Consider the following 21,507-nt stretch of genomic DNA (forward strand, 5'->3'; position numbering starts at 1 on the left):
TGTGCATGCATACTAGGAGAGATAGGATTAGGAATGAGGATATTCAAGACGAGGTGGGAGTGGATTGCATGGTGGAGTATGAGATGAAGGAAGCGAGACTGAGATGGTTCGGGCATGTAAAGAGGAAATGCACAGATGCACTAGTAAGAAGGTGTAAGAGATTGATTATGGCGGGTCCAAGGAGAAGCAGAGGTAGGCCAAAGAAATATTAGGGGAGATGATCAGGCATGACATCTTCAGATATCTAAGGACATGACCCTCAATATAGAGGGTGTGGAAGTCGAGGATTAGGGTAGTAGGTTAGTGAATAGCCGAGCTTTTATCTCGTTCAAACCTGTATTTTCCTTTCTTACCTGTAGTATTAGCATTATTCTTGTATTTCCAAATCGTACTCTTTTGCGTTCATATTATCCTCTCCAGACTCCACTTATGGGAATTTACTAAGTATGTTATTGTTGTTGTTGTTAGTTTTACATAGCTTCGGACGATGCAATATATATAGATATATATGGCTAGAAAATTACAAAATGCCAACAAATATTAAGTTTTGAACCAATAATTCCAAAAGCACAAATTTTTTAGTAACAAGAACATAATTATTAAGTCCATCAAATTTAAATTCTAAACTCGCCTCCGAGTACAGTATTGTCAACCTAACACGCGCACGCACACACGAAGCCCATAAGAAAGAGAAGAACCAGCTGGTGGCATTAATAAGGAATCTCGGTTTGATCATGTAATGACAATACTACAACACATGAAAGAGGTGATTTTTGATCTAATTCTAATCCTTCATCCCATGAGAAAGTTATGACGTTTAGAAACATAAAGGCAAAAGAACAATAATCACAAAAAGTCTTGTCTTTTCGTATCTTTCATAGAATTTTCTCCCCCCCCCCCAACCCCCACCCCCACAATGTAATATTTTTCAAAGATTTTCTGAATCTTGTACTATGCTCTCCAAGATTTCTAACTCTCATTTGCATGCAAATATTAACCCAACCCCTCACCCCCACCCCCATCCCCACCCCCACCACCCCTCTATATATACCCTCTTATCCCAACTCCAAAATCACCTACTACTTCTTTTCTTCTTACTTCTTTCCACATAATATTAAAATGTCTAAGCTTCTTTCTCCTAGTTATAACTTCATTATTTTCTTTATTATCAGTCGTTTAATGTCTATTATAGGAAAGTTAAAGCCATGGAATAATCCTTCTATTCCTTATGAAATTCTTTCCCTTGATATAGCTTCTAAACTTAGTACAAATTCAGATTCCATTAGTGAAACCTCCACAGATTTTGGGAAAATTGTTCAAGAAATCCCAGCTGCTGTTCTTTATCCTTCTTCTATTATTGATATAGTTGAGTTAATTAAATTTTCCTATGGTCTTTCTATCCCTTTTCATATAGCAGCAAGAGGTCATGGCCATTCCATTAGAGGACAAGCCATGGCACAAAATGGTGTTGTTGTGGAAATGAATTCTCTGAATAACAACAACAACAACAATAATATTAATAATAATAAAAATGGAAGTTGTGGAATTAGGGTTTCTTGGGATTCTTCTTTAGGGTTTTACGCTGATGTAGGAGGCGAGCAGTTATGGATTGATGTTCTTTGTGCTACCCTCGAGCATGGGCTTTCGCCTGTCTCGTGGACTGATTACTTGTACCTTACGGTTGGAGGTACTCTCTCTAATGCAGGAATTAGTGGCCAAACTTTCCGACATGGCCCTCAAATTAGTAATGTCCATGAAATGGACGTTATTACAGGTACATTTTCTTCTATTCAAATTATACAACTATCAAAAACTTACAGTCCAATAGTATTAATAAAAGTTTATCTCGCATAATAAACTATAAAGGTAAAAGGTTTATTTTTTTGTTTTTGGGTATTATATTTTGATGGAAAGTATTGTGAGTACATAAAAAAATGTGGGGAGATAGTCACTATCAAAACTTAGTTAAGATTGGAAACATGTCACATTTGGGGCCTAACAAAGTAAGACTCTTTTAGAAAAAAGTTTATACAGATATAGTTTTATTCTTTTTAACATGTAAAAGGATGTGCCTAGTATTCATTGATAGGTTGTGATGTCTCCTTTTCCACCTGGAAGATCTTGTAGGTAAGATTCACCTTATATTAAAATAAGATAGAAAATTCTATACTTAATTGCAAGTGGCAGGTCTAGATTTTAATTTCCTTAAATCACACATTTGGGAAATATATAAATATATTTTTGCATGATGTTAATGATAATATAATAAATTAAATGATTATTTACTACTATATAATTTTTCTTCTCATGTTTTGGTTCAGGTAAAGGGGAATTTGTGACTTGCTCCAAACACAAGAATTCAGAACTGTTCTTTGCAGTTTTAGGAGGTTTGGGACAGTTTGGAATAATAACCAGGGCAAGAATTGTCTTAGATAAAGCACCAACAAGAGTAAGTACAATATACATACTTAAAGATTTTTAAAATCAACTTTAGTTATATACACTGACAACAGAGGCAGATCTAAAATTTCTAGAATACAGTTACATCACTGAACAAGTAAGAAAAAGTACTGAATGAGAATCGGTCTGTGTTCCTTTGGATAAGTAACTCATAATTCAATCAGTGCACCATTCAACCTTTTTGGAGCATGAGGGCCAACAGATAATATTAGATCAATTTCACGTAATATTTACATAAAATACCTAATATGTCGAAAAGATCATGGATTCATGTATAAAAACGACCTAAATCTGCCCCTGATTGACAAGTAGCTAGAATCTTTTTATACTATTCAAGAGGTCACGGGTTTGAACCGTAGAAACATCCTCTTGCAAAAATGCAGAGTAAGGTTGTCTACAATAGATCCTTGTGGTCCGGCCCTTCCCCGAATCCCGCGCATAGCGGGAGCTTAGTGCACCGGGTTGCCCTTTAGTATATTTTAACCAGCAATTGCATATTAAATATCATCTTTACCATCTCATCTATTAATGTTTACCGTAACGAATTATTTGTAATTATCTTATAAGTGACACTATTTTATTTTTATTTTTCTTATAGGTGAAATGGGTGAGAATGCTATATGTAGATTTCTCAAAATTCACAAAAGACCAAGAACATTTGATTTCAATTGATGGCCTGGATTATGTTGAAGGATCTCTAATGATGGAACAAAGCAGTCTAAATAATTGGAGATCTTCATTTTTCTCACCATCTAATCAGACCAAAATAGCTTCGTTGTTATCACAAAATGGCATTATTTATTGCCTAGAAATGGTCAAGTACTATGATGATCAGACTGCTAATACTGTTGACGAGGTACCAATTAATTACAGTTGGAATTATTTTTATAATGATTTAACTTATATATATCGATACTGTAAAATTATTAATGTATTTTAATTGATTATAGCATGTTATTTTACTACATTTACTATGTTACCAAACTAGATTTAATTACTCTAGATATAGTTTCCTTATCATTGCAGGTCACATTTACCTAATAGTGCAAAAAAGTTATATATCGTCAGTCACATAAGTTAAACTCTTTGTACGACCTCGTAATTATCTAGAAACACCAAGAAAGATTAGACAGAACGAGAGCCTAGCTTGGAGCATTGGTTAAGTTATTCCCGTGTGACCTATAGGTCACGATTTCGAGTCGTGAAAACAGCCACTAATGCTTACATTAGGATAGACTGTTTACATCACACCCCTAACGGTGCAGCCCTTTCCGATACCCTGCGTGAATACAGAATATTTTGTGCATCGGGCTACCTGTCCAAAAAAAATTATACAATTTTCTTAGCAATGTAGTATAACTAATTGTGGATAAATCATACAATATATAATTACTCTGATTTTTTTTTCTTATGCAGGAATTGAAGAAGTTGGTAAAAGGTTTGAACTTTTTGCCTGGATTTATCTTCAAGAAAGATGTCACATTTGTGGATTTTTTGAATAGAGTAAGAAGTGGAGAGCTAGAGCTACAATCAAAAGGACAATGGGATGTTCCACATCCATGGCTTAATCTCTTTGTACCAAAATCCAATATCATGGATTTCAATGCTGGTGTTTTTGTGGACATTATTCTCAGACAAAACAAGACAACAGGACCTATCCTTGTCTACCCAACAAGCAGGAAAAAGTACTCCCAAAAACTTTCTTTAATACTCTTTTCGTCCCATTTTATGTGAAGGCTTTTGACTGGATTAAATTTTTAAAAAGTAAAAAAGTCTCACTACAAAAAAATTGGAGTTAGCTACGAACTTCGTCGATAATCTGTCCCTAAATTGCTCGTAGCTAACGGAATTTTTTGATAATCTATCACTAGTCTGTCGCTAAATAGGATTAGCGATAAGTTTTTCAGTTTAACTACAAAATTTGTCAGTCACTAATGTCTATCTTTTTTAGTAGTGTCTTAAATATGTAATTGTAGTGTAATGAAACTAAAAAGGACTATTTAGCTTATATTCACTGACAGTGTTATGAAACTTTATACTATTGGTATAATTTTGACATGTTATACACAAAAAGGTTACGTTTTATTTTACCAGTTTACTAATTCCACTTATTATGAGTAGTTGTAATTACCTTTTAAATAATTTGATCGCATAAAATTATTTTACACTTTTTTTTTTTAATTGCAGATGGGATGAGAGGATGTCTGCAGTGATACCAGAAGAGGAGACATTTTACTGTGTGGGGCTATTGCATTCAAGTGGATTTAATGACTGGAAAAATTTGGATGATCAAAATGAAGAAATCTTGAATTACTGTGATAAAGCTGGCCTCAAGATAAAGCAATATCTTCCACATTATAAAACAAAGGAGGATTGGATAAAACATTTTGGCAAAAAGTGGAATATTTTTCAACAAAGGAAAAGTCAGTTTGATCCAAAGATGATTCTATCACCAGGACAAAGAATTTTTAATTAGTTTTTTTTACCAATAAATAGTAGGATAAACATGGGCATGTACTTAGTGTATTGAGCTAGAAAGATTAATGTAGTTCAGTTCTTGATTTGTTTTAGTTGATGTATGATACCAATATTTTAAGTTTTGGTGAGCACAATTGTTCGATACTTGTATTTTTTATTTTAAGAGTATCAAGTAAAATATATGACTATTTCAACACATAAACCCATATATATCAATAATTTTTCCCGAAGTAAAGGGGGTCCGGTCAGTGATGTAGCCACATACAATGAAGGTGGTCGGTTGAATATCCTTCATCGAAAAACTATAGTATATATATAAAACATTATAATACACTTATAAATCAAAAAATACTTTTCATACAAGTATATTAAATCTTGAACACCCTTAGCGAAATTTCTGACTTTGCGACTGGGTACGATAACCCCTCAACTCAATACATAAGTTCTCCTCTGGGTGGGAGGTCACAGCTACAAGATGAATTAATCGAGATATGCATAAATTGGGCCGAATACCATTATTATAAAATAAACAATGCCTTTAATTATCTGTTCGTTTGTACTAAATCTTTCAAAATTTATGCAAGGTTAAGCAAGTGGCAAAATTTCTCTAAGGTACCACCCCATAAATCCTCCCTACAATCCCTAACCCCCCAAAAGAAAAAGATAAAGAGAAAAAGGTAACATAGTTAAATGGACACTTTTCTAAAGAGGATGATGAAATAGAACTTTCACACGAGGCAACTATGATGAATATAAAGCTTTTATTATTCTTCTTCTAAACCTTATGGTTGTCCATTATTTTTCTTGTTTTTATTAACATATATATATATATATATATATATATATATATATATATATATATATATATATATATATATATATATATATATATATTTATATTTGAGAAGCTGTGGAAAAAGTAAAATATAAAACAAAAAGCGATAGAGAGAACTAAAGCATATGGTAACCGGGCAGGACGTATTAAAACACAACTTATTATTTTAAATTAAGAGTGAGTTTATTTCATGTTTGATTGGGATAAAATCGTAAAATAATTAATTCTAGAATTAGCTATTCTGGATGAAAGCTCAGGAGCAATACTAAGTTTAAATATTTTGTTATAAGAAAGGATAAAAAAAAAATGAGAATTTAGATAAATGATTATGTTGGGAATAAACAGGCAGAATGTTGGATTGTTGATGAAAGGCAAAAGGTTGCTAAATTAACATTTAAAGTAAGTGCATGCAAGTAAGAAGTAGCCATATCTTATCTTTGCCTACTTTTTTACCTTTGTGGCTGCTGTCTTTATTCTTTCTTAGACTTTCTAGAATCGCAGATTCTCCACCTCCTCTCTCTGTTTGTTTTTTTTTTTTCTTTTTCTTTTTTTATGATTTTTCTCTTTATGTATATTAGCATTGGTATCTCAAATCTCGATTACTTTAAATTTGCAGCGCGTAAGACACATTATAGGGGAGAGTCTTTTATTACATTCACGGAACTCGAACCCGAAACCTCTGATTAAAGATTGACATACTATATCCATTTCACAAAATTCTTAATGGTTCTTTCTTTCATGTTGTCTTCTTAAGTTTCTTTTTTGTTTTTCTTTTTTTCCTAATTTATTGCTCCTATTATATATCTGGAAACGCTAAAATTTATTCTATTCTTCTGGAAAGAACGACACTGAAAGAGCAATAGTCAAATTAACTTATCAAATATATTACTCCTATTGTTTGCAAATTTTTCCATTTTCTATTTTATTAAATATTTTTTTCTTTTTCTCTTTTCCTTTTTACTGGTTTAATTTTGAAAAGTGGCCACAAAAGTGGCTTTGTGCAAATCAGCCAGACGCACCAAACTATCATCCACTTTTATATCCAACGCAACAAATACACATTCTGCATCGTTTGTGCGATAGATGAGAGGTATCTATGGTATGATGTTGATAACAAATACAAAACGTCCTGCCAGTAACAAGCCAACACTATCCCAACAGTTCTTATATTTTTTTTAGTTTCCAACCCTGTTTTTGGTACCCGCACTGGGATTCAACTTAATTTGGATTTGCACCAAAAAATTCTACGCTGAGGGTAAAGCGCTCCCTAACAAAGGTGACTTCATAGCCACCGCTCGAACCTGAGACATCTAATTAATGATAAAGGAGCACTATCCTAGTAGTTCCTCAACCACAAAAGCACCTTAATCAAAAGCTAAGTGAATCTTTGCTTAAGATGGAAACAAGTGTATTATTACAAGTTCCATACCACAGAGTACTATTACACACACCAAATAAATTTAGTATTATGTCTTTAGACTAGATAAAGGCGCAGCCGCAACTTGAACAAAATTAGAACCATACATATATATCCATCGATATAATTGCAAAGAGGTGCAGCTCGACGAATTGCTCAGACTTGATTTATGGCAAGAAGAGGTGCAGCACGACAGATTGCTCTGACTCAAGTCTCATCGAAATTCTCTTTTCCGGAATGTGGTTCCTTCAAACATGACTGTTGCTTCAGGCTCTTCAGGGCAATTGGCTTATGCCTTCACTTTTTCTTGCTTCATGAGTTGTATAAATTCCCCGAATACTGCCCAGGTAAAGAAAGGATACAATGAGAATTTTGACATAATTATGCCTTGATTCAAGTAGCTGCATTCACATTCAAGCAAATCTTGGTTTACTCTACAAATAATTAGACTCTTTTATCATTCTATTTGTCTCAAAGTTCCATTGGAAACTGTAATATGAGAGACCTATCATGAACACAAGACCAGCTGGAAATACTTTGACTTAGCCAGCAAAATTTATTTATATGAAGATTGGCCTAGACAGCAGAATCCGAACTTCGGATTCAATCAAAATAAAGTAGTTATTCAGAATTTTTCTTTTGTAGAAGTGATTGGCCATGTAACATCATTATTCTCCAGATTGTACTTAATTGTCTTCGTAAATCCTCATACATACAGCTATATTTGTTACAAGTTAACAGCTAATGAACAATTTGGCCGAGGTTTTTTGTGTACGAGAAGATCAAGTCAGGATATGTTTACCAGGATCTGAATCATGAGGTCCTGGAGATGCTTCGGGATGGTATTGAAGTGACATCAGCTTCATTTTAAAGGAGGCAAGACCAGCACAGCTTCCATCATTTAAATTTACATGAGTCACCTCTACACCTTCTGGAAGAGACTCAGGGTCAACAGCGTAGTTGTGATTCTGCAGAAAATATGGAAAGCAGTCAAGTTTATAAAATGTAAAAATTATATTACAAAGTGAATACCCGGCTAAAAGTCTGAAGTACTGACTGCTCTAATTTAAACTAAAAAACTAGACTCTCATCATCATGCTTCGAAAGTAGTACTTAAAATGGAAGTAAACATTGATGCAACTGTATGGAAAATTTTGGGAATTTACACAAAGCAGCATTCAGCTAGAGTTTGCTGTTTAACATACCTGAGCACTGATCTCGACGCAGCCATTTCGAAGGTTTCGAACAGGATGGTTTCCTCCATGATGACCAAATTTCATTTTGAATGTCTTACCCCCCAATGCTTGACCAAGTAACTGGTGACCCATACAAATGCCAAAAACAGGAATTTTTCCAATAAGTTCTTTTACCGCTTCAACTGCATAGGGAACTGCAGAGGGATCTCCTGGCCCATTGCTGAAGAGAACCCCATCGGGTTTCATCTTTAGAGTTTCAGACGCTGGCCATGTTGAAGGAACAACAGTGATTTTACAGCCATAGGATGCTAAGCGCCGAAGTATATTATGCTTGATTCCAAAATCATATGCAACAACCTTCATCCACCAGATGGACAAGATATTAGTTACCACAGCAATATTTTTTTTTCCAGAATCTAATAAACTCTAACTATACTGACATTAAAAGTTTCTTTATTTCTTCCATTATCATTAAAATCCCAATCTGAGGCTGTTCTATCAACCCATTCATAAGGAGATTTGCATGAAACACCACTGATTAAATCCACACCTGCATAACGTAATATGTTAATAATAAAAAAAATTCCATTCAAAATAAATAAATTTCCACAATCAGAAGAAACAAGGACAGTAACTTACCCACAATGTCCCATGTACGAGACATTTCGAGAAGTTCTTCATCAGTTTTTGAATTTTCCGTGCTCAGGACTCCAATGAGGCTTCCGTCTTGTCTCAATCTTCGCGTAATTGCGCGAGTGTCTACATCATCTGTTACACGGTAGTACAGCCAAATGATCAGAGAATTTGAATTCCTCAGTTTACATGGAAGTGAGAAGTAGTCTTGTACAGGACGTAGAGGACTTACATATACCCATGATGTTCCTTTTAGCCAAATACTCATCAAGTGTCTCTTTGCATCTCCAATTTGAGGTGCTGAGAAAAACGCAACAGATAACAATAAACACCATATGTTTGATGACTGATTTAAAAAGCAGGGAATAGAGACCAAACCTGATGCTTAAACTTCTAATGACTAATCCTGCAAGAAAGCACTGCATCGATTCTTCATCGCCTGCCAGAGAAATTCCAAGAGTCAAAAAATTATTCAAACAAAAGTAACAGTTAGTCATGAAGAAAACTCTACACGCACCAAAATTGACCCCAGTATTCCCGATATGAGGGTTCGTCATCAAGACAAACTGGCCTGCATAACTGGGATCAGTAAGGATCTCCTGATACCTGCAATATCAGGAAATACAAATAGCTAGTAAATTAGACACCAAGAACAATTTGAAAAAAAAAAAAGAAAAAAGCATCAATGAAGAAAGAAAAGAAAGTAGAGAGCAAAGAAATCATTATTTTTTCTGCATGCTCTGAATAAATCTATGAGGTACATCAAGCATTCAGAATACAGGTAGCAAAGATAATTTAGTAAATAACTTATCCGTTATGAACGTAATGTTTCATAAATTAATAAGCAAAAGAATTTGTGTTACCCAGTTAAGGATGTATTAAAAACAACTTCTCCAACTTGGGTTCCAGAAGCACCAAATGATTTGGCCTTCCAAATTGAACCATCCTCGAGAACAAGTCTAGCATCTGCTACCTTCCATGGTCTTTCAACCAGACCTGCAGCTCATCCAGAAAAATATTGATTCATTCAGAGTTCTAATATTCTCTATAATTTGAAACAAATCTAAAATAAGGAGAATAAAAGGTCCTTGAGCTCATAAAATCAATTGACAACAATATATACTAAAAACAAACTTAATAGTACTGAGTCTAATAAAGGGAACGATTAGACTCAAACAAGATGTCAAGACAGGGCTAAAATGTCCCAGCTTATGGAGTAACTAAACAAAGCAGATAACTCTCAGGGGTTGGCCTGGTGGCAATTGACTTGAGCCTTGGGGTTTGCTCCCTTTCAAGGTCTCAAGTTCGAAACCCACTGGGTGCAAACAATTTCTGAGGGCCATCGGACTGGGTAAAACCTGAATTAACCGCGGTGCACTTGCGGGAAACTCCTTGCTGAGGGCCTGTGCACCCCCGGGAATAGTCGGGGCTCGAAGAGACTCGGACACCCGGTGCAAATCAAAAAAAAAAAACTAAACAAAGCAGATGCCAAAATCCAGAAAAATACAACAATATCTCACTTCACATATTTAACTCCATTGTCCCTTCCAGATATAGATAGTTACTTCACCATAGGTGTAACTTAATCGTTAACATTTTGCTCTTTAAAAGATTTTGTTCCTCATCTATATTTTTTACAATCACCTTTAATGAAATATAGGGTGTCAAGAACAATTATAACTCAACCAAGAATAATACAAAGAGCATGATTACAAGTCTTTTTGACTACTACCAAAAGAAACAATATTTTCTCTTTGCTTTTCTTAGATCTCTGTAAAAAATTTCACCTAGGATTTCCATTCCTAGTTTTATTTGCTCGAAATCTCTTGAAGTTGATGTCAAGATTTTAAATTTAGAGGGATTAAAACGAGCTTGAACTAAGAACAGAAGGACAGTGGGATGTAGTTGAGTTAGAAAACAAAAGAATATCATCCCATATTTCCGCAAACATAACTATGTTTGTATATACACAAACAGTCATCCACTATTTCTCACCCTCACTATCATCTCACGCAAAATCACTTATAATGTATATCAGTTGCAGCTAACTGTACTAGTTACTACATTAGAATAGCACAATCAGCTCCTTGACTATGTGTCACACTTTCTTCCTCCATGTCTTCCAATATTTTCTAATAATTTTGCTGCAGGACAATAAATTCAAAAAAAAAAAAAAACAGAAGAATTCAACAAAGCATAGCAGTTGATAATTGACAGAAAGAGAGAAAAAAGACAAACCAGATGGTGCACCATCAGAGGAAAGGATTTTAGAAGAACATCCAACGGTGAAAACCCTAAAATTTGCAGACTTTTTATTAGAAAACAATGCGCTGGTTATTGTCGTGGTGGACAACGGATTCTGAATCCTAATCGAACAATCCATAGCGCTTTCTGTAACTATACAATTCTTCTTCCTTATTGCTGCTTCTGGATTTGGGAAATTGAAATATTAAAATGGAGCCCTAGTTAGGTGGGCTTTTTACTAATTGGGCGTTAAAGTGGAATGGAGTCCTACGCGTAAGATTTGCACCAGGTAGCCTATTTTAAGGGTGCTATTTAAAATCTATTCAAATTTTCAATTTTTTTGAATTTTAGCCAAATAAGACAAACTTCGTACCTGCACTTTTAGGTCAGAGACTCAGACGTGTTTGAAGAAGAGGGCAAGCTACTACTTCTATTGCTTCTTTTAATTCCAATGTCCAAACTTCACTATTTGTATTACTTGTAGCATTTAGTTGTATAAATTGGCACCAGGCTACATCTTCTTACATCTGGTAGCCACTTTTTGCACCTCTTTCTAAACTTTAGTCTTTTTTTTAAAAATAATATTAAAATTTTAATCGGTTTTAATAAATTTTAATCTACTCGTGCTATTGTTGTTTATTATTTAAACTTTTGGGTATGAAATTTTGAACTGCTATAACCTAACTTTTTTATCAAAAGTTTTGAAGGTTGAATTATCAAAACCAAAACTTGTAATTAAGGTCAGCCATAATCTAAATTCAACTAAAATATATGTTGTGCGGATTCTCTAAATATGTTATCGCTTTTATGTCGGATCCTAAAAAAATGCACTACTTTAAAAGATTCGACATGCACTCACGGAATTTTTAAAGAGTTTGAACAAAGTAGATTGAGACTACGTTGATCTAAAGCGGCTCAATTATTAAAATATTTGTAAACTTAGGTTATTCTTTAAATAGAGTCCTCTAAAAATGGCTATTTGTGCACTTTACAATAGGCCCCGTACTCGCAATTCTCTCTCGTTTTCTCTCTGAGCTCTCACAAGCTCACTCAGTCATGGCTCCTCTCAGAATTCTCCTCTGTGGTGACGTACTAGGCCGTCTCAATCAGCTATTCAAGCGCGTTTCTTCGGTTTTTCTTCTTCTCTACTCTCATTATTTTCGAGTCGAACTATATATATATATATATATAGCACACACACAACACACACTCATTCGTAGCTCACTGATTCTAAATTGGTGGATTTGCTGCTGTGTGTAAATATCAACTATTTACTGTATAGCTGAATTTGAACTCTTCAGGTGAACAAATCAGCTGGTCCATTTGATGCTCTATTCTGCGTGGGCCAATTTTTCCCGGATTCAATTGAAGGGCTTGAGGAATTCCATGGATACATTGAAGGCAGCTCCAAAATTCCCATACCGACCTACTTTATTGGGGACTATGGCGTCGGGTCCCCGAAAATTTTGTCAGCAGTATTGAAGGACCCGAGTAATCAAGGGTTTAAGATGGAGGGTTTTAGAGTATGTGACAATTTGTTTTGGTTGAAAGGCAGTGGAAAATTTGAGCTTCATGGTAAGAACCTTAATTAGTAGTACCTCGAAAGCACACTAATTTTATGTCCTTAGTGAGGGCGGGTTTAGTAGTTAAATTTGATGGATTCAACTTTTATATTCTCACTACTGAACTTATTGTACTTTTGTAATTATGAGTTTAGAACTTAATATTTATTGACATATTGTGATTACCTTGATATATATATCTATATAATGTGTAAAAAATATTGGGTTATGAATAATGCATCCGCCCCTAGCCTTAGGTAATCACTTCCACATCAAGAGCATCGGTCCAGAGGGAATATGTAGATCAGAAATCGTATGGAATGTTCCCTTTTAACATATTCTGCTAAATTATTAACCCGATGTTGTATTGACTTAAAGATAGTGGAAATTTGCAACATTTCCATGTTATACATTGTGAAATAATGACGCCTAAGATTTGAAAGTTGAAAGTTAAAGCTTATGAGAATGTCCAAGCATTGTGTAATTTAATATATCCAAAAGGAAATCTTGTTGTGAGCACATCTAAACATTGAGCAATTCATTGTAATTTCGTGAAAAAGTGTATTTTTCCCCCATTGATTTGGGATTTGAGGCTTAGTTGATTAACCGATTGATTAATATAATTGTTGTTGTAGTTACTATATTTTTTTTAAACTGCATTTAGTCCAAGATAACTACCTGTTCTCCGTTAATCTGGAATATTCATCCTATTGTGTGTTTAGCTTGCTTTGTGAGATTAGAATCTCACCAAAGAGCAAGTGTTTGTGCTAATATCTGATGTCTCTATCGTGAATTAGAGAGGCTAAAGAAGTTAGGTTTGTCTCGTACTCTCGTATCGAATTATTGTTTTTTTGGCCCCAATGTTTTTAGACTTTGTGTTTGATGTGATATCTGATTTATACTGTACTCATGCTTAGGGTTATCTGTGGCATACTTATCTGGTAGGCGATCTCCAACTGGAGCTCAATTTGGAACATACAGTCAAGACGATGTTGATGCTTTGAGGGCTTTAGCTGAGGATCCGGGAACAGTAGACATATTTCTTACATATCCTTTGGTTTTATATTGGTCACCCTCTTTTTCTGCACCGCACCCCCTTTTGACCACTCCATGCAATGACTTTGATTTCCTTAATCAAAAACACTAATGAATGGCCCAGTGGAGTCACAAATGGAGTGACATCAAATGTTCCTTCAGAAATTTCTGATTCATCTGGTAGTGATCCCACAGTGTCAGAATTAGTAGCTGAGATTAAGCCTCGGTAAGTAATCATATTTTTACAAAGTGCAGTTCACTTATTGGATATATTAGTCGTGGGCAATCAAGTTCTTTGTTCTTGAGCTTCGTTTCGACATTTCTTCACTACCTATTGAGAAGAAAATGTGAATCTTTAAAATTTGGAATCAATAGCTATGTTGTATTTCTCATTAAAAAGAATTGTGTGCTACAAAATCAATTGTATGTATATACTATAGGCTGCCACTAACTCTTTTATAAGATTCTACTTATTTTCCTTATCCATTAATAGTGCAAGCTTTATTTAGACCTAGGCTGGGCTGGCATTATATAGTTAATTTGAGGTGATATGTGTCATGACCTTCGTAGTTTCTTGCTTGAACTAGCAAATCTTCTCCAAAAGTTTCATTCCAAGTGGATGTGTTTATCCTTGATATATTTAGGCTTCACCTAAAGTAAAATTAAGCTGTCGGGATTAGCATTTGGCAGTCAGCTTACTGAATGTCAATTTGAAAAAATAAGTAAAAGTTCTTAAAATTTATTTCCCCGTTGTTGAAGAATTCACAATGTTCTGTTAATGTGAATGCTCCAACAGACTCTATCCTGTGTGCATGTCTGGAGTGGTGGTAAACAACCTTTTTTCTGTTGCTTTCTAGTTCTTTCTTCGTTTGAATGAACCAGTACTTTTTATTTAGATCTATTTTTTTTTTTTTTTTGGATGATCGGTCCGGGGCCGATCCTTTGGACCAACCGCAGCCTTCGAAACTCGGCGGATAATGGCCCCGCCCCTCTACCCTTCTCCACTTAAATACCAGGCTTTGCTTTGCATGGTGTGGGGCTTGAACCTGTGACCTAAGACACAAATCCACCACCCTTTGCCACTTGAGCTAGGCCCTGGGGGCATTTAGATCTATACTTTGCTGCCCTATAAATCTATAGAATGAATTTTTCTCCAACTAAAATTGTACCGCTGGTAGGTATCATGTTGCAGGAACTATGGGTGCATACTTTGATCGTCAACCATATGCTAATGTTGATGCTCTACACGTAACTCGCTTTCTGGGCTTAGCTCCTGTTGGAAACAAAGATAAACAGGTATTACAACCTTTGATATTTGATTTAAATTTCCTGCTTCTGAAACTTATCTCTGCTTCCTAAGCAGTTCTATTACATATCGAGAATGCTGTACCAAACATTATTATTTCTCTAGTTTCAGTGGCTGTGTCGCCCTTTAACACACAGACACGCATTCTCTCTCTCTCTCTCTCTCTCTCTCTCTCTCTCTCATTACTTTGCAACACAGTTTAACGTTTAGGGTCAAACTTGTTGATTATTTTCATATTCTCAAAATGCTATAGTAAAACACTTAAGATCTAAAATTCTTATGTAGTTTGCAAGTTTTCAAATGTCATTATCAGAAATTAATTAAGGCAAGTAATAGATCTCAAAACTAGGAAGTTTCCTAGAATTTCACACTTATCCTTCAATGGGCATACAAGTCTTTGACAAAATGAGAGACATCTGCTTTCAAATGCTGGACTTGATATCACTGTAACAATGAGAACTAAAACCTTAATCTCAACTAGTTGATATTGTGCAAATGCATCCTCTACTTCTATTGTGTTGTGTTCTTAGCTTCTAGCTAAGTCTGCATTCATTCCAAGAGATTATAGGTCCTTAAAGACAACTTCTCTCCATATTATTTTAGGTCTACCTCATTCCTTTTTTATCATTTTGAATCCTCATTTTATGCATGAATGCTTTGCAGAAATTTATTCATGCAATATCCCCCACTCCGGCATCAACAATGTCGAAAACTGAACTTAGTGCAAAGCCACCAAACACTACTTTATCTCCATATACCATTGTTGGCAAAGCAGCCCCACATGATGGAGCAACGAAGAGGCCCGGTGATAGTACGCCTGAGTCACAGTATTGGAGATATGATGTATCTCAGAAAAGGCAGAAACATGGAGATGGTAATGGTGACAGACTCTGCTTTAAATTTGTCTCTTCTGGCTCTTGTCCAAGAGAGAAGTGCCACTTTAGGCATGATGAAGAAGCTATGCAGCAGTACTCAAGTGGTGTGTGTTTTGACTTTCTCAACAAGGGAAAATGTGAAAGAGGTCCTGATTGCAACTTCAAGCACAGTTTGCAGGAAGAAGGTGGCAGATCAGCGTCTGGTGCAGCAAGCTCTAACAGGTTGATATTTATAGAACTACTACTTGTTTTTTCGTGATGGCTTTGGTGTGTCACTTTGTGAGCCTTCATTAATACTTCCTATTTCTTTACATGATAAAATCTGGCTGTTGTGGGAACTTTCACTTTTCAGATCTAGAGAATGTTGGTTTTGTTTGTCAAGCCCGAATGTTGAGTCACATCTCATCACTAGTGTTGGAGAATATTACTACTGTGCACTTGCTAAAGGACCTTTATTACCAGATCATTCACTGATTATGCCCATTGAACATACGCCCAATACATTATCTCTTCCACAAGAATGTGAAAAGGAATTGGAACATCTTCAAAACAGCTTCAGAGCTTACTTCAAAAAGCAAGGGAAGGAAGCAATTTTTTTCGAGTGGGTATTTAAACGAGGAAGTCATGCCAATCTTCAGGTGTGGAAAAATTTACATTTCATGTATTGCGATAATGTATGCCTGTGTTACTGATTATTTAAAAAATAAGATATGTCTGTATTACCATCTTTGAAACTGTCGCTAAAAGTTTGTTTATTAGCATAACTTAATTTTAATTTATTTGCTTCTTGTTGTTGTTTCAGCTATAGTAGCACTCTACTTTCATAAGATATGGTAGCAGTTTAACCAATATTTCAGACAAACTTGAATTCTTGTTTTCTTTATGTATCAAGTACCCTTCCAAGCATAGTTCAGTGGGCATAAGGTGTTGCAGTAGCTTGTACTGACAGAAAAAGGTGTTGCATAGCAGCTCGTACGTGTATTGTTCTGTTTGAGATCTACGGCTTTAGGAACTCTGAGTAAACACAGAACTTATCCTTAGTATTGGGTTTGATTAGAAAACCTCCCACAGAGTGCCATTACTTGATCGTTTTCTCTCAGTATTCAGTTCTTTGCGAAAGAGCTGTCAGCGCTCATCAGTCGCAGAGAGGCATACACCATGAGGCACAAACATTACCAAACTGGAATTAGTATCTATATTTGAAGTACGAGTGAGAGATCAAATTGAATGAAAAATGTAAGCGAATTACCAGAAAGCTTGTAAAAAGCTGCACGGGAAATTAGACGCTATTCAGACCTTAAAAGCTACATGACAATGGAACAGGCCCTTGCTTTTCACATTTTACAAAAGATTGTACATATTCATGCACTTTCTTTGTGCTCTTTTGTTTGAATTAAATATTTATTGGTTTGAAAAGGAAAAAAGGGGGAGAAAATGCTCTGTTTGTGGAAACTGATTAAAGCTTTAGTACGAGTTACCCAACTGGTGGTTAAGAAGAAAGACCCAGTCAAGGATCATGTGAATGACGCTCGTCATGTGAGGCTTACATCAAAGACACCCAATGAGGCAGAGCCTTAAAAAACATAGACATGCCTTAACTTACATCTTTTAGAAGTATGTGTTTAATTGTACACATTGGGGCAAATTGCAGCTGCCTTGCCTTAATGGCTCAATCTCCTTTTTTAACATTGATGAATGATGCACAATTATGTAATTGTTATTCTCATTTCACAATTCTTTTGTCCATTATTCTTTCATCTTTATAACTACTTATTTTCCATTATCTTAATCTCCACACTTTGTGTATCTTGTAGGTTGTTCCTATTCCTTTGTCCAGGGCATCTTTGGTTCAAGATATTTTTAACTTGGCTGCAGAAAAATTGGGATTCAAATTTACCATAATTAAAGGTATGGTAACTGACTTTTGTATTGCACTAAGTCGCGCGGACTGTTCGATTTTGGTGCCATCCCTGTTTCGATACGAGACGGGGACGGGAGCGGGATACGTCCCGGATTCGGTCAACTGACGTCGGACATTTTGACTGGAGTCCATCGACAAATTTGGGAGAAAAACTGAGATTTTGATTTCTCAAAATCAAAAATAAAACAGATTTAGGAGAATGAAAGAATAATGTCCATCTTGGAGAATGAAAGATTGAATTCTACAATATTCTTGTAAGTTTTTCACAGAATATCTCTCAAAATTTACAATATTTTTATAGCTCTATTTTTTATTAGCCGAATCCCCGCACCCGTATCCATGTCCGGATCCGCACCCCTGAATCTTAAAATTTAGATTTTGCCGAATCCGATACTCGGATCCGTTCTAGTATCGGATACCCGCACCCGAGTCCGAACAACTTAGGTATTGCACAAGGCCATGGAGTTAGAATCCCTGCCCCATTCCCCAACCAGATAATAGAAGAAAACTGGTTAAGGACTTGATCAAAAAGAAAACTGGTAAAGGTAGGGATGACAGAACGGTAGGGATGACAGAACAGTGGAAAAAAGCAGCTCAACTCTGCATTCATGCCTCAACCTTAGCTATTCTTCGTTGTCCTTCAATGCCTCATCACTAAGGGTGTTAATGGTTCGGTTCGGCCGGATATTTTTTAAATTTGTACCATATTATTCTATTATGTATAACCAAAATTATTCTTTTCGAAACCGTCCCGATTATGTCGGTTTCTCTTATGTACGGTACGGTTCGGTTAATTTTCTATATTGTTTTATATATCGTGTAAAATTCACCAGTAGAAATAGAATGCAATAACATATTTTCTTTTATAGGACGTAGCAAAACTCTCTAAATATTTTTACTCTTTAAAGGGTGATGAATTAAAACAAATGAAAGATGGTTAGACTATAAATCCATCAACTGTTCTACAACAACGTAAAAGAAACCAAGCAAATGCAAAGAAAATATAAATCACACGAGTGGAAAGATATTAACCAAGTTGGTACTCAAGAATAAAGTCTATAGAAGATTAAATATTCAAAAAGATAAATCTAAATTATATGAACGGAAACATATTCGATATATTGTAGTTTGCTACTCATAATTTCTAGAATACTTTGTGCCTTGCTAATATACTTGAAATAACTTAGTTTAAGTAGAAATAGCATAATCGGTTTTAGTAATTAGTGTTTTGAGTTTAATTACTTGTTGGCTTGTAACAGTTTTCATAATTCCAAGGCCCAAAGAAAAATTTAATGCATTTATTATTTTTAAACTTACTATATAAATATATTTTTCACATGTAAAACTTATTCAGTACGGTTTGGTATTTTTTCGGTTTATTTTTATAAAATAAAAAACATACCTTAATTATCGATGTGGTTATAGATTTATATAAAAACCTACGGTTTCTTTAAAAGAAACCTAAAAATCAGTACCGTGCGGTACAGTTTGGTCGGTTTAGTCGGTTTTCGAATATCCATTGACCCCCCTCCCCCCCCAATCACTGCAGATGCTCAAAATTCTAATTTCTCATTATATCCTTTTCTCCTCCGTTCTCTGCTAATTGGAAATGTGGGTTAGCAACTTAGCATGGTTATGGACGAAACCGCATGGATTTAAAAATACTCCGCTCGTGCTTGTGCTGTTTTGCCTGTTAGTGGCATAGATTGTCTAGTGTGGGAGGGTGGGAGCAGTTCAGTCTAGAGATGACATTCATGTGGTGTTTTCTTTTTACTGCAGAAGGAAGACAAGCGTTGCGGACACAGTTTGACAGAAGTTGCAGCTTATTTTATGTTGAAGTTCCTGGAGGTGGTATTTTGTCACATGTTGTGGAGGAGAATGAAAAATTCCCAGCTCAATTTGGTCGTGAGGTAAGATCTTTGTATATACCTGACAAGGGAGGATAGCCTAGTGTAAACGGGAGGAGCGTTGGCCCTCCACCTCAAGCAATGAGGTTGGAGTTTCGAGTGCCGGGGGGGGGGGGGGGGGATAGGATGTAAAAGCATTTAATTGAAATGGTTTATATATATATATCTCTGGCAGGATGCACTTCCATATAAATTTTACCTAGGTTGATCTTGCATTCATCCCCTTATCTAATGATGTATCATGTGGCTAAACCTTTTGACAGTTGACGCTTAGTTTGCTTCCACTTTATGCAAAATATGTTTTAACAACTGTAATTTGCTTTGTTTTGCATGAATGTGTCACAGGTTTTGGCAGGCTTGCTAAATGTGGCAGATAGAGCTGATTGGAGAAATTGTAAGGATAGCAAAGAAGAAGAAATTAAAATGGTCGAGAGATTCAAGAGTGGATTTCAAGAATATGATCCAAATCAATAGGATATCCAAGAAAGATGCAACACGAGAGCTTTTCCTCTTATGTTCTTCACCTTACACAACGTAGCATTATCTTGAGGTTCTCTTTGCTCCCGGCTTGGGTATAATTGCAAGTATTTGCAGTTCTTCATGCTCATGTACTTGCTTTATGGTTGAACAGTGATATGATTATCTGAAAACACTTTTGCCACAGGAAAGGATGCAAATGTAACCGGATAGTAACTGCACATATTTAGACACCAACATTAGTTCAACAATTTGGTGTTATACTGAGAAATTCTGCACCTATTATGGAACTTCGGTCTACTTGCATAATGGACATTGGCCAAGTTGCTGCTAGGAGGTATAGCAGTTCAATTTTTATGTATGCTATACGTGTTCACTCAGCTTGTCAGTTAGGCTATCGAGATAGTTGGACAAAACGTCGCAGAGCAGAACCATCCACTGTATGAATGTATGAATGGATCATGTATGAGCTTGTGAGTTTGTTTGCAACTGTTTGAGATAAGATGCAATTTTAACTTTATTGTCTGACGGATGTGGTTCTTATTTGTTAGAAACATTACAAACTTTATTGACGGAACTGCTATCATGTTAACTGGTTCGCCAGAATAAAGTTTTATGTATTGTAACAAGTGTTCCTTCCATTCTGGTGTGAGTTAAAAATCGTGGTACAGCAAAAGAATGAATTGCTGCTAAGATCTTGTTGTACAGAAGTCATTGCCACTCTGCGGAACATGTTTACGTCGAGCTTTTTAACTGCAACAACTTAAAAGCTTTTTAACTGCAACAACTTAAATATACGCTATTGGAGCTGGAATTACTGCGGCTGCTGGCACCAGACTTACCCTCCAATGGATCCTCGTTAAGGTATTTAGATTGTATTCATTCCAACTACCAGACTCATAGAGTTTGGTATTGTTATTTATTGTCACTATTTCCCCGTGTCAGGATTGGGTAATTTGCGCGCCTGCTGCACGGGTGTTTAAAAGCATTGTCTGTATATAACTTTACAAAATAGCACGCACTGCAAGGGATAAATTAGCTCAGATTGGCCAAAGTTGCATTAGCGACGGGCGTGGAGTAAAAATTTACTGCACCTAGTATTTATATGCAACCATACTAATTTACTATAACTAGTTTCTACATCGCACGAATATATTCAGT

General features: G+C 35.5%; 3 protein-coding genes across 9 annotated transcripts; 2 read left to right on the plus strand and 1 right to left on the minus strand.

Moving 5' to 3' along the window:
• Positions 1 to 1,094: 1,094 nt before the first annotated feature.
• Positions 1,095 to 5,076, plus strand: LOC107793379 (cytokinin dehydrogenase 3-like). Its single transcript, XM_016615720.2, has 5 exons — positions 1,095 to 1,774; positions 2,322 to 2,449; positions 3,059 to 3,316; positions 3,877 to 4,145; positions 4,648 to 5,076. The coding sequence occupies exons 1-5, from the start codon at positions 1,120 to 1,122 to the stop codon at positions 4,934 to 4,936; spliced, it is 1,599 nt and encodes a 532-aa protein (XP_016471206.1). The 5' UTR covers positions 1,095 to 1,119; the 3' UTR covers positions 4,937 to 5,076.
• Positions 5,077 to 7,144: 2,068 nt separating this feature from the next.
• LOC107793380 (carbamoyl-phosphate synthase small chain, chloroplastic-like) lies at positions 7,145 to 11,442 on the minus strand. The gene is made up of 10 exons (NM_001325563.2): positions 11,258 to 11,442; positions 9,883 to 10,015; positions 9,537 to 9,625; positions 9,398 to 9,458; positions 9,252 to 9,319; positions 9,026 to 9,154; positions 8,827 to 8,936; positions 8,396 to 8,743; positions 7,993 to 8,158; positions 7,145 to 7,529 (listed from the first exon to the last, which is right to left on the minus strand). Exons 1-10 carry the CDS (start codon positions 11,400 to 11,402, stop codon positions 7,480 to 7,482), a joined length of 1,299 nt encoding a protein of 432 aa, NP_001312492.1. The 5' UTR covers positions 11,403 to 11,442; the 3' UTR covers positions 7,145 to 7,479.
• Positions 11,443 to 12,250: 808 nt separating this feature from the next.
• On the plus strand, positions 12,251 to 20,987 carry LOC107793378 (zinc finger CCCH domain-containing protein 64). Of its 7 annotated transcripts, none has more exons than XR_012694406.1 (11): positions 12,251 to 12,394; positions 12,565 to 12,838; positions 13,743 to 13,870; positions 13,968 to 14,086; positions 15,039 to 15,156; positions 15,830 to 16,263; positions 16,394 to 16,679; positions 17,856 to 18,216; positions 19,742 to 19,872; positions 20,215 to 20,453; positions 20,534 to 20,987. XR_012694406.1 is itself a non-coding variant. In XM_075220035.1 (10 exons), exons 1-10 carry the CDS (start codon positions 12,320 to 12,322, stop codon positions 20,341 to 20,343), a joined length of 1,788 nt encoding a protein of 595 aa, XP_075076136.1. In that variant the 5' UTR covers positions 12,251 to 12,319; the 3' UTR covers positions 20,344 to 20,987. The 7 variants fall into 7 exon arrangements, 1 of the variants encoding a protein (XP_075076136.1); XR_012694403.1 differs by having other exon boundaries at positions 17,856 to 17,949; XR_012694402.1 differs by having other exon boundaries at positions 17,856 to 17,949; positions 20,215 to 20,441.
• The last annotated feature ends 520 nt before the right edge of the window (positions 20,988 to 21,507 follow it).

The sequence above is a fragment of the Nicotiana tabacum genome, chromosome 8, assembly GCF_000715075.1.
Source record: "Nicotiana tabacum cultivar K326 chromosome 8, ASM71507v2, whole genome shotgun sequence".
In the NCBI taxonomy this organism is placed as follows: Eukaryota; Viridiplantae; Streptophyta; class Magnoliopsida; order Solanales; family Solanaceae; genus Nicotiana; species Nicotiana tabacum.

What these genes read in the sequence shown, in the direction of transcription:
- LOC107793379 (XM_016615720.2), top strand. Translation starts at nt 1,120, where the DNA reads ATGTCTAAGCTTCTTTCTCCTAGTTATAACTTCATTATTTTCTTTATT. An exon ending in CTGCTAATACTGTTGACGAG is followed by an intron (nt 3,317 to 3,876) that starts GTACCAATTAAT and finishes TTTCTTATGCAG; the next exon opens with GAATTGAAGAAGTTGGTAAA. An exon ending in TACCCAACAAGCAGGAAAAA is followed by an intron (nt 4,146 to 4,647) that starts GTACTCCCAAAA and finishes TTTTAATTGCAG; the next exon opens with ATGGGATGAGAGGATGTCTG.
- LOC107793380 (NM_001325563.2), bottom strand. Translation starts at nt 11,402, where the DNA reads ATGGATTGTTCGATTAGGATTCAGAATCCGTTGTCCACCACGACAATA. An exon ending in TTTAATACATCCTTAACTGG is followed by an intron (nt 9,626 to 9,882) that starts GTAACACAAATT and finishes CTGATATTGCAG; the next exon opens with GTATCAGGAGATCCTTACTG. An exon ending in TCGTACATGGGACATTGTGG is followed by an intron (nt 8,937 to 9,025) that starts GTAAGTTACTGT and finishes TACGTTATGCAG; the next exon opens with GTGTGGATTTAATCAGTGGT.
- LOC107793378 (XM_075220035.1), top strand. Translation starts at nt 12,320, where the DNA reads ATGGCTCCTCTCAGAATTCTCCTCTGTGGTGACGTACTAGGCCGTCTC. An exon ending in GGTGCAGCAAGCTCTAACAG is followed by an intron (nt 16,264 to 16,393) that starts GTTGATATTTAT and finishes TTCACTTTTCAG; the next exon opens with ATCTAGAGAATGTTGGTTTT. An exon ending in GAAGTCATGCCAATCTTCAG is followed by an intron (nt 16,680 to 17,855) that starts GTGTGGAAAAAT and finishes TGTATCTTGTAG; the next exon opens with GTTGTTCCTATTCCTTTGTC.